At 45.2% G+C, this 12,827-nt stretch overlaps 1 protein-coding gene across 2 annotated transcripts in view; it reads right to left on the bottom strand.

Annotated features, from left to right (window-relative positions):
• ARFGEF1 (ADP ribosylation factor guanine nucleotide exchange factor 1) overlaps positions 1–12,827 on the bottom strand; it is a 331,110-nt gene that overhangs the window by 161,306 nt on the left and 156,977 nt on the right. For both annotated transcript variants that reach the window (XM_063923866.1, XM_063923867.1), the window contains exon 3: positions 5,183–5,339. In XM_063923866.1, the coding sequence (XP_063779936.1) occupies positions 5,183–5,339 (157 nt within the window). The remainder of the gene's footprint in view (positions 1–5,182; positions 5,340–12,827) is intronic.

Raw genomic sequence — 12,827 nt, forward strand, 5'->3', positions numbered from 1 at the left:
TGGGTGGTTGCGCAGTGCCGTGGATAGTGTCTGTAGATACTGCGGGTGGGGGAGGGGTGGCTGTGGGTGGAGCGCGGATGGGGGAGGGGTGGATGGTGGGTTCAGAGGTGGTGCTGCGGATGGGGGAGGTGGTCGGGAGGTGTTACGGGTGAGGGAGGGGCGGAGAAGTGTGGGCCATGGATGGGGGGTGGGTTCCGGAGGCGCTGTGGGGGGTGGATGGGCGGGGGTGACATGGGTGGGGGAGGGGCAGGTGTGGCGCTGTTGCGGGTGGAGAAGGGGCGGCTGCGGGGGTGCTGCGAGTGTGGTAGGGGGTTGGGAGGCGCAGCGGGTGGGGTAGGAGCGGGGATGACGCGGGTGGGGGAGTGGCAGGTGCGGGGGGTGGCGCGGATGGGGTTCATAGCTGCTACGGGTGGTGGAGTGGTGGGTGCCACGGTTTGGGTAGGGGGTCTGGAGGCGCCACGGGTGCGGGGTTGCCCCAGATGGGGGTCCGGAGACGCTGCGGGCGGGGGGAGGGGCGGGTGCATCAACTACTCACCAGAAAGTAAAAGGATCATGGCCTGCATCCAGCCACCTCTCCTATATATTTGGGCAGATCTGTGACTCTATGACTGACTCTGCCCAGCGTTAGGAAATGAGTTACAGAGTCACAGATCTGGGCTAATATATAGGAGATAACACGGTGCAGGTGTAACCTGTCCTGGTCTGGTGTGACACTGCTCTTTTCCCTTTTCTTTGTTTATTTGTTGTACTGGGTCACTTTTTGGAGTGGGTTCTTTTTTATCCCCATCAGTTCCATGCTAAGCCTAACAGGAAACAACATATTTGTCCCATGCAGTCTTATAAGCCTTTTTTTTTTTTTTTTTTTTTTTTTTTTTGCAGACGTCCCCACTACAGCTGCAGGGAGACTATTCCATCTCTCACCATTTCTTATTTATGTTCTCTCTCAGTCTTCCTCCTGCCCACTGCAGAGTGTTAAATCTACAGAATTCCTAAACTGTATTACGTTTTTATTATATATTTAAGTGTTCTCTTATATCACTTCTCTTCCTTCCCTCCTCTGAGCGCTACATGTTCAGCTCTTGATGTCTGCACCGAGCCCAGGCACATTTTTTAGTAGTCATTCTCTGATTTATTTCTATTGTATTAATGTGTTCTTGGAGAGAAAGACTCCAGAACTGTACAAAATACTCACTGTGACTTATACATTGGCAATACATAAGATATAACGGGTGTACTATGATATACCGGCGCTCGGGATCCCGACGCCCAGCATACCGGCACCGGGATCCCAACCGCCGGGCGAGCGCAAAAGAGCCCCTTGCAGGGTCGCTTCCCTCGCCTTACTCTCCCTCCAGGGGTGTTGTGGACACCCAAAGACGGAGAATAGTTGTCAGTATCCTGGTGGTCGGTAGGCAGAGCGCCGGGATCTCAAAAGCCGGATCGAGTGACTCCCCATTTAACTTATCTCTTCCGTCTACTAATACAGTACAAGAACATTATTCTATACAACCAACTCATGGCTTTTCCATCGTTTTCTTACAGTAACACCAACATCCCTTAGCGCTATAGTGGATATTACATCGCCATTCTGTGTTTGGCCTTTACATTCTTGCATTTCATGTTTTTCTTTAACATTTTGATTGATTAAATATAGGATTCTATTTTATATTAAATTACACTGCTGAAAACTAACAACGGAGTTATACACCAATATATCACTTAAGCTACAGAAAAAAAAGCCCCAGCAGCAGCAGATCCAGTTTACGGGTGATAGATCAACAGTCAATAGGGCAACACCACATGGTTGACATGCAGTAGTTGACTTTTATTTATTATTTCATCATTTATTATCAACATGGACTACGTTTGGGAACAGTAACCTGTGCCACCAACATGGTCGACATAGAAAAATGGTTGCCACATTAAAATGGTCGACACATGAAATGGTCAACATGGCTTTTTTTTAAAAAAAATTTAGATTTTTAACTGTTTCATACTTTACCATCCACGTGTACTATGATTGGGAATAGTAACCTGTGTCGAGTGCAGCGGTAGCAGAGCGAGGCACCTTGCTCGCAGCATGGCGAGTGAAGTGAGCCATGCAAGGGGACGCGGTACACTAATTGGGTTAAAAAAATCCACGTTGATCTTTTCACGTGTCCACCTGCCCCATGTCAACCATGTTAATGTCGACCAATAGGGGTCGACATAATGACTGTCAACCATTTATCCCAGAACCAGCAGCTGCACAGCCTGCACCTATGGTAGCTACGCCCTTGCCCTTAGGTCTACAGTAGCAACGTGTCATTGTGTTACATTATATATAGAATTGTGTGAACAGGGAGTCCAATTGTTTTCTAGGTGCTCATTAGCAATGGGCGCCCTACAAAGCAATTCAATGGTTGCTCTAATCGGGCACAAGTGCCGCAGGTGCCCACATTTCTACTAGCACTCCTTAGTGCTAAAAATATGATAAAAGACAGTGGTTTGAGTGCCCAAACTAAGCAGGACATTGGGCCTAACTCAGAGTTGATCGCAGCAGCAAACGTGTTAGCAGTTGTACAAAACCATGTGCAGTGCAGGCGAGGCAGATGTTACATGTGCAGGGAGAGTTAGATTTCGGTGGGGTGTGTTCAAACTGAAATCTAAATTGCAGTGTAACAATAAAGCAGCCAGTATTTACCCTGCAAATGTTATATCTCCCCCCCCCCCCCCCCCCCCCCGAAGTGCACATGGATTTGCCCAACTACTAACAAATTTGCTGCTGCGATCAACTTTGAATTACCCCCATTAGACGATAAGCCCGATACCTTTGGGCGCGACAAGCACAATAATTATTGGTGCCCAAAACAATTGAATTGTTCCGTCAGGTGCCCATTCATTATCACTGTGTTCAAAACAATTGAATTCCCTACTTAGAGGTGATATCTATGTTGCAGTTTATTATTTGTTCTGTTTTCAATAAACAGTTGCAAAAAGTACAAGATAAAATGTATAACACAATATAAAGCATTCACTGCTATAGTATGTAATAAGGGCACTTATTACTGTGTTCCATGGCCCAGATGAGAACACGAATTGTATGGGCACTACACTAATCTATATGGGAAGCTGTATAATGAAATCCATTGTTGAAGAAAACTCATATGACATCAAGATTACCAGAAATCACAGACACAGATACAGGTTGAGTCTCCCTTATCCAAAATCCTTGGGACCAGAGGTATTTTGGATATCGTATTTTTCCGTATTTTGGAATAATTGCATACCATAATGAGATATCATGGTGATGTTACCTAAATCTAAGCACAGAATGCATTTATGTTACATATACACCTTATACACACAGCCTGAAGTCAATTTTAGCCAATAATTTTTATAACTTTGTGCATTGAACAAAGTGTGTCTACATTCACACAATTCATTTATGTTTCATATACACCTTATACACACAGCCTGAAGGTCATTTAATACAATATTTTTAATAACTTGTGTATTAAACAAAGTTTGTGTACATTTAGCCATCAAAAAACAAAGTTTTCAGTATTTCACTCTCACTCAAAAAAGTCCGTATTTCGGAATATTCCATATTTCGGAATATTTGGATATGGGATACTCAACCTGTATATCGAGGACAACCTGCTACCGTCTGCAAGAGACCAAAACGACTTGAAAGAAAATGAATATTACAGCAGCATATTAACCTGTATATCATATTCAAGTAGGGGCACGTAGCTGATAACAGGAAATATACAGAGTGCGGTAATCCTAGCTGTGCATCACAGTATTGCTATGTACTAGTATCCTTGGGAACTTAGGGGCGATTGAGGTTGGATCGCAATAAGCGATCCAACCGCAAAAATTACAAAAAGGATGCAGAGGCGTTTGCAGTGCGGGAGGGGGTGCGGCAACGCTCTGTTTCCTAGGCGGAGATGGAGTGTTGCAGCGGCGGAGGCGGGGAAACGGATGCGTCATCAAGACTAGGAGCGTGGCATGGGCAAGCTGCGTCGGCAGGAGACAACCCTAATTTCTGCTATCAAGCAAAAATTGTGGTGTGATCGCAATTTCTGCTTGATCAAAGGGGGGGCAGGCCACAATCAGCATGTTGGGCGGTCTTGCACTGCGATGGGCGGCCCCCAGCATGCGATCACAAGGATTGCAAATTCTGCTACTTGACAGAATTTGCAATTCTTACTGAATTGGGCCCATAGGTTGGTGGGTATTGTAATTTTCCAGGGGTAAGTAGAATGTAGTGCTTACAACATTCAACGAGTGCTAAAAATATTTATAAAGACTAAAAAAACTAGAACAACGGGGTCAGAAAAGTGGATTGAACACTTTGCAAACATACCTTTTGCTGCAATTACTGCTATCAGTCTGTCTTGACATGGGATGTGGTTGATATACTCCTGTCGGGATATAGATGCTGGAATCCCGACAGGCAGAGAAATGCTGGCGCTCGGAATCCCAACCGCAACTCGCTATTCCCACTTGGATGATGGGTCCACACCACCACCCGAGTTGGAATATTAACTGTGGCGAGTGAAGCTTGTCACCGGGCTCAAAACGTGGCAAGCACAGCAAGCCGCACTGGGACTCGCTGCCGGGATTCCGGCTGACGGGATGCCACTGTCGAGATGGCATTCACAAGGCCCTTAGAAAACCTCTGCGATTCAGGGGCATTTCTGGGTGGAGACCGGTAGGCGGCCAAAAGTGTTCGCAAAAAGAGGCTGGTCGTTGGACGTGTTATGGTGCATCTGCGATTGCAGCTGCTTTCCCAATCACAGAACCATAGTCTCAGAGGAAATTTTTAGAGGGAAAGTTGACTCGGAATCGGCGCATTGAGAAGTCAGTTTGCATCCAATATTGCGTTATTGATGGGGTGTAGCAACATTTGTATAGTCCATCGCAATTGCGCCGTATTTACCAATCTGGCCCACAACCCATAATGTTACGTACTGATATCCAATACATAGTTACCCAATGTACATGGCAAATGCCCAATATACTTTTCATAAAACAAAATAATATTGTAGTTACATCCCTCTGGATAATCTAGACTTCACATTTACTGTACTTCAATAATGATGGAAGTTATTAAACACAAAACAATGCTAAAGAGAATAAAAGGTAGAAAGGCATTTAATAACTGGGGAGACCTTGAAAAGAGCACAATACACACCTGCAAACAGTCCAGAGATGTGCTAACAATCCGGGGGCATTTGGACTGGCATGCAAGATCAAACGGTAAAAAGTACTTGTCGGCTTCAATAAAAGTGGCTTTTGATTTCACGGGCGGAAGGGTGCTAGAACCAGCCTTCGCTTCTCCTTGGGGAGGACTGAGTGAAGAGAAAGAAAAGAGGCCAATTAAAATGCAATCCACATAATCCATACTTGTGCTGCCACACTTATCTATGGCAATTTGTACAGTCCACCATCTGCTGCAGTCTACATTCCTAATACAATGGGTGTAAAAGTAACACTGCAATTAACTAAAGTTATTCACAAGGGCTGAAGCGCAAAAAACAATTATACTAATTCAGCCAAGATATGAACAACAGTATTTTGAAATGCAAGTTAAAATAAATACATTCGGCAGGTAACTGTTGATGAAGCCACTTAGCATCCTCTCTCTCTCCATGGCAGTCATGTCTACAGCATTGATAATGTAGAGGTGTGGATGCTGGAATAGGTCAGCTCCAGTAAGTGGAAGTCCTGCTGCCCTGTTAGTCAGGGGATGGGTTACCTGCAGACCCACTTTAAGACAGGTGAAGCATTCTATTTAACCATGCAATGTGTGGCACTGCGTTCTAGTTTTTTGTTTAGTTTGTTTTATTAATACCACTGCTCTCCAGAGGGCCACCTGTCCATATTTTGCATTGTGTTCATTTGCAGCCCTAAAGTAATCGACATACATAAACATAATGAAATGATATAATTGGGCACTGGCACACAGCCCATCACACAGTATCTTTCAAAATGTGTACTCACTGACCTGACGTACATTCCTGGTTAACCTCAATGTTCCACCTGTGTCACCCTCTATAGCAGAGGTTCTCAAACTCGGTCCTCGGGGGCCCACACAGTGCATGTTTTGCAAATCTCCTCACAGAATCGCAAGTGAAATAATTAGCTCCACCTGTGAACCTTTTAAAATGTGTCAGTGAGTAATTAATACACCTGTGCACCTGCTGGGTTACTTGCAAAAAATGCACTGTGTGGGCTCCCGAGGACCGAGTTTGAGAACCTCTGCTCTATAGCCATGCATGAAGAGAGTAAGAAATAGCTGTCTAACCGACTATGGGGTAATTGTAATAGCTTGCAACTTGCAGGCATTGGTGAGTTCATGATAAATCTATACAAAGTTATAAAGAGGCAATCATTTAAAAGATATAACCAAGCTGGTTTTGCCTTTTACGTGATTGCCCCTTTAAAATAACGGGCAGACTTGCCAGGAACTCACGGATGCCTGCAAGTCACAGGCTCCTACATCACCCCTATATAGTATGCCTATACCACTTGTATTCTCTACATCAGGCGTGGCCAACCTGTGGCTCTCCAGCTGTTGTAAAACTACAAGTCCCATCATGCCTTGCCGAAGTTGTGCTATTAGGAAATGCTAAAACTGTGGCAGGGCCTCCTGGGATGTGTAGTTTTACAGCATCTGGAGGGCAACAGGTTGGCCAGGTCTGCTCTACATGCTGCACTGACATCACTAGTCATATAATGATTCTTGCAACACATACATGTATTTCGTTAATACTAAGAAGTGTCTTCAAGAATAAAACTAATCAGAGCATACTGAGAAGACAACTATTTTGGGGGTATTCAATTAGCTGTGACAGTGTTGCGGCTGATTCCTTATATCACCTCTATTCAATTATCCCGCAAAAATACATAGGTTCCCCTATAAACAGCGGGCCTGTGTACTTTAGTGGCACTTATCGTGGGGGGGGGGGGGGGGGCACACTTATCGCAGATTTGCCTGCAAACCCCAGATAAGTGCCAGGGATCGGGGCTAACAGAACAGCCCCAGTGCGATAATTAGTGGCCATAATTAACTGCTGCTAATTGAATACCGCCCTTAGAGTATATTGGTCATTAATAAGTAGCAGTGTTTAGAAAAAAACTAAACAAAGCTTTTAACACAATAAAAGATTCTTTTGCAACATAACAAATAACATTTAGGAGGCGTGAGCAAATGTGTATAATCAGCAAATGTAATACTTTGTTATATAAAACGTTGGCATCAGATACAGAAAACTGAAACACATGGTGTACAGTGAGTAGCTGATTTAACTAGAAAAATATTGAACTTAAATCTCACTTAAATGCCTATTATTTACAAAATTAGATAAGGTTGACTTAAGCACCCCAGTACTGTATGTCAGAGATGGCGTCAGCCTATAGGGAACAGGAAGAAGGGGGGGGGGGGGGGGGTTGGCAGGGAGTTCAATTCCAAGCATTAAGATAACAGGGGTGAAAAAGGGAAGTAGCCTTGGGCTTTATCGGCCGAGACCATTTCATTTCACCCGAGACTTTGTTTAACACTCGTTGACATGGATTAATTGGGGGGCGTGGCCTGGTGGCGGAGGAGAGTGGACGCTGGCTTCCTGAGCTCCTACTCCCTTGCCCTGTTACAAGTTTCCCTAGCCTCTCTCAGCCTGCCCTTTGGCCCTTATAACTGTCCCCTCACCCTTGTCTCCAGATCGCCGTGGTCGGGGCTGCGCTGCGGAGCCGGGTTGCGGCTTGCCAGCCACTTTCGGACTGGGGCCTCGAGTTTCACATCCTCCCGGCGGGTGAGCCGGACGGCTTGACTTTGCGGACACTCGCCGCCGATCTCGTGCTGAGACCTCTAATCTCACAGCCGCCCACACTGCTGGACCCACGGTCGGACACTACTGCCCTCTGCATCCTCGGTAGGAGTATTTGACCGGGCCGCTGCTACATGCGCGCTGGTGAGCGTGGTGCCATCCACACACCTCCCGGTCCGCTCCTGTGCTGTGGGACCCTCCCTTTCCCATTGTCTTGGGGGATACTGCTGACGGATGACCCGGGACACCATTAAGGCTGCATTACCTTTTCTCTCCAGGCTGCTTGGAGTTCTGTGAGTAGCTGTTGTTACAGCAGCGGCCATTTTCTTCTTTGTCCTCCTGCTGACTCCCCTCTTGCTGCAGACATATGACATACCCCTCCTCTCCTCATGTGGCGGATGGTCTGAGGGGCTGAAGTGGCCTCCGTACGTTACCTGCTCTCCAGCTGACTCTCTCGTACCAGCTATTCCTGCTGCAGGCCCTCATTACCCCCCCTCTGCACAGCCGAATTTCTCCATCTGTCCCTTCTATTTACATTAGACTTTCACCTTTTCCACCCACTACTTATTGGTCTAGTGGAAGCGGTGCTGTGCAGAAGTAACTTTATTACACTGTATACCATATGGACTTTTTCCTTGGCAATCTCTAAACTGCGATACAACTATGTGACGTCACCTTGCATTCAACTGTGCATGTATCACGTTGTTTTTGAAATGATGCCGACCTCTTCTTGGTTCATGCCTTTTAAGATGTAGTTTATTCCACCTGTTTTTCTTCTCCATGTGACCTTCTCATTATCTACTCCTTGTGTGCGACCATATCCACAGTTTCTCATACCCACCACCATGTCTGCTGCGGGTTCGGCTTCCACGACTCGTGAATATATTGTGTGTGGGAATTCCTCCAACTCGGACGGCTCCATCACCCGCTCCAGGTCTCGTCAAAAACGTAAATCTACTCCTGCTGTTAAATCTTCCAAAATAAAACCTATGGCTATCGCGGCAGTATTGGGCCCCTTGCTAGATGAAAAACTAGCCGGCATTAGGGAGGCTATTGAATCCACCTTGTCCCAATTAACCCAGCATTCTGGCTGCCTGGATGATGTTGAACTGAGAGTGTCTACCCTGGATGATGACCTATATGGGGCGCAACTCACCATTGCCTCACAGCAAAACACCATCACAGATTTAACCCAAAAGCTAGATGATTTGGAAAATCGCGGTTGCAGAAGTAACCTCCGGGTGGTTGGTATCGTTGAATCAGTCAAAGTTCCTGAATTGCTTGATCTCCTTTCCACTTGGTTACCCCAACAGCTGGCTATGGATCTCAAGGGCTCATAGAATTGGTCCTGACCGCAAACCAAACTCTGGTCGCCCCCGTCCTGTGATCATGACAATTCTCAATTATGCTGACAAAGCTAAGCTCTTGGAACATTATCGCAGGACGGCCAGTCTGACCTATCATGGAGATCGGCTTCTCATCTTTCAAGACTTTTCAACTCTGGTCGTTGCAAAACGCAAGGAGTTTGCTCCACTATGCTAGCAACTGTTTGACGCCAGAATCAAGTTTTCCCTGTTGTACCCCGTTGTATTTACGGGTATTTGAGGATGGCAAACCGTTGTTCTTTGATGACATAGCACTTGCTAACACGCATTTTTCCCATGTACACACCTGAATAATGTCATGTTATTACTGCTTGTACCTATGCTTTTTTTTTTTCCACCTGTAGGTCACATGGTGAGGAATGATTGCACGGCTCCATGCGTGCATTGAGCTGCATTTCTTCTTGTTACTTTTGTTTGTTGGTTTAGTTAAGGTTTATGGTTGTTCCTGTCACCTGCCGGGCCCGCTGGTCTCGATCCTCCATAGGTCACCCTCTTCCCGCTCGCTGGGACGGGCAGGGGCCCTGCTTGATCTTTGCTATATATTTTACTGTATTTCCGTCAATGGGTATAGGCTAATATAATAGACCCTACTCCTCCCTCGCCCACTGCCACAGAAGATACCCCACTTCTTTCCTTTAATATTGTATCATGGAATGTGGAAGGCCTCAATAACCCAGTAAAACGTAAAAAAGTACATTCACACCTTCACCGTTTGACCCCCCATGTCACTTTTTTACAGGAGACGCATTGGTTAGATGATCCCCGTAACACTCTACATGCCCCATGGATAGGAGATTGCGTCTCGGCCCCTTACACTACTAAGACTAGGGGTGTGGCCATTATTTTTCATCGCTCTTTACAGTACTCGATTCGCAGGAAGTTTCTTGACCCTGATGGGAGCTTTATTTTGCTAGTTGGTCATTGATAATGTTTTATATACTTTTATATACTTTTCTCAATTTATATGCCCCGAACGTTTCTCACCAGGATTTTTTTTGCAGTTGTCTTGCAGAAAACTTTATCTTGGGGGAGTTCGAATGTGATTATAGGAGGCGATTTCAACACTGTCATCGATCCATCCATGGACCGGTCCAGGGTGAGTATTTTGAGTTCCAATTCTTGCTCTACTCTTCTTTCCTCCTTTTGCTCTCAACTTGCTCTCTCTGATCCCTCACTCTACCCACTCTCGTATTGACTATCTTTTTCTGTACAGACATCTATTTACTAAAGTCACTTCCACCTCGATAAAAAAATATAATTGTTTCAGACCATGCCCCTATTATGCTCTCTCAAACTTACGTTACCACAATGCTTTTCCAAATGTTGGCGCTTTCCTGCTTACCTCATACACTCAGAAGATTTTCTCTTACATCTCAAGCATACCTGGCTCACTTACACTTCTAATAACTTGGCCCAGGAGGAGGATATATCATTGTTTTGGAGCGCCTCCAAAGCTGTCATCCAAGGCCATATCATCTCCTAGGTTACCTCTAAACGCAAAAAATTTACCTCCCGCTTACACGAATTAAGCTCCATTCTCACATCCACTTATAGAGCGTATAAATGGCGTGACACTCCTGCTCATAAAGAGGCATACCTCACCGCTAAACAGATTTATGATGCCTTTTTGACGGAACAAGCTCAGACGAGGCATGATTTCCAGCGGAATAAATATTTTAGGTGGGGTAATAAGTCCGACAAGCTTCTGGCGAACCTTATTAAGGGACCCCGTACACATACATAGGTGGAAGCAGTGAAATCTTCAGAAGCTATTATATCAGACCCTACAGCTATATGAACTCAATTTATGCAGTTTTATGAGTCTTTGTATACTGCTGAGCCAGATGATGCAGTTGTGGGTTACTCCTTTCTACGTGATGCTCAGCTCCCTGTCCTCTCTCGGGAGGACAGGGACCTCCTTGATTTGTCTATAATGGAGGAGGAGGTCCGTACAACTAAAGTCCCTGCCGAACGGAAAAAGCCCGGGCCCTGATGGTTTTGGGGCTGAATATTTATAAATTGCTTAGTGCTGAGCTTGTACCCTATTTAACTGTATTCTTACCTCCAAAACTATACCATTATATTTCAATGAGGCGCGAATAATTGTATTAGCTAAGCCCGGCAAAGATCCCTCTTTAGTGGATTCTTACCGCCCTATCTCCCTCCTCAACCAAGACTTTAAACTACTCACCAAATTGATGGCTAACCACCTACAGTCTTGTTTATCTCGCCTCATCTCACCGGCCCAGCTAGGCTTTGTCAAGGGCAGACAATCTGTGCAGGGTATTAGGTCGGCGACAGCTGCTATTTCCCATACCCGTCTTCATAAACTGGAGCACAACATTCTTATTCATTTGGATGCTGAAAAAGTCTTTGATAAGATAGCTTGGCCACACCTTTCTAGGGTTCTTTCTCATCAACAATTTGGCACTTACTTTTGCAGTCTTATACGGACCCTTTACACTGACCCGATGGCTCAGGTGGTGGTTAATAACATAGCTTCCCCTTCCTTTTTTCTTGGGAGAGGTACTAGACAAGGTTGCCCTCTCCCTCCCTTGCTTTTTAATTTGGCCCTGGAGCCTTTTCTTCGTCATCTCCAACTGCTGCCTGGGTTTCAGGGCATTGTGTTATTGGGAACCGCGAACTTCGGGTTACTGCTGTCGCTGACGATTTACTTATATTCACTTCGGACCCTAAACGATTCCTCCCTGTATTGATTGACACTATTGAGAAGAAGTTTTCCTCTTTTGTGGGTTTTTCTATTAACTTTAACAAGTCAGAGGCCTTGGCTATATTTGGTCATGCGCGACTGTGTTGGGTACGGCCCTTCCCCTTCAAATGGGCTCCTTCACATATTACATTCTTGGATGTTGTTCTGCCGCAACATCTCTGCACCCTCTACTCACTTAATATTACCCCAATTATACATAAAATTCGAGATGAACTCAGTCTTTGGCAAAATCTTCCCCTTAATGTGCTAGGAAGATGCAATTTATTCAAAATGGCAAGCTTTCTGAAGCTTTTATATATCTTACAAATGACCCCCATTCTTCTCACTAATTCTGATCTTTCTTTACTTAATTACCTGCTTTCCAAGTTTATATGGAATCGTAAGCGGCCCAGAATCATTTAAAAAAAAAATGTTGCAGTTTGTGCGTTGAGGGGGAGTTAATTTACCCAATATCAAACAATATAACCTGGCCTGTCTTCTCCGCATTGCCATGGTTCGGCTCTGCGGTAATAACATATTCACGGATACCAAGTTAGAATCCCAACTCTGTGCCCCCCTTTCTCTTGGTTTCCTTCTACATGCACGCTCCTCTCAAATTAAATCCCCCCAATTTGATAGTCTTTTATTATCCTCCACTATTCAGGCGTGGAGATTGGCTAGGAAATCTCTTGGCCTTACATATTATCATTCATTGTTCCTTCCCTTGCATGGAAATTTGGAATTTCAGAATGGTGCGGCCTATCTGCCCTTTAGTGCCTCGTGTTTTTCTGGTCTTCTGACCTTACGGAACCTACGGACGCCCTCAAACACCCCTCTGTCATTCTCAGAGGCTATCGAGAAATTTCACATTTCACCTCAACACAGGTTTTTCTATTCCCAGGCTATGCACTATCTGAA

Source organism: Pseudophryne corroboree, chromosome 5, assembly GCF_028390025.1.
Source record: "Pseudophryne corroboree isolate aPseCor3 chromosome 5, aPseCor3.hap2, whole genome shotgun sequence".
Classification (NCBI taxonomy): domain Eukaryota; kingdom Metazoa; phylum Chordata; class Amphibia; order Anura; family Myobatrachidae; genus Pseudophryne; species Pseudophryne corroboree.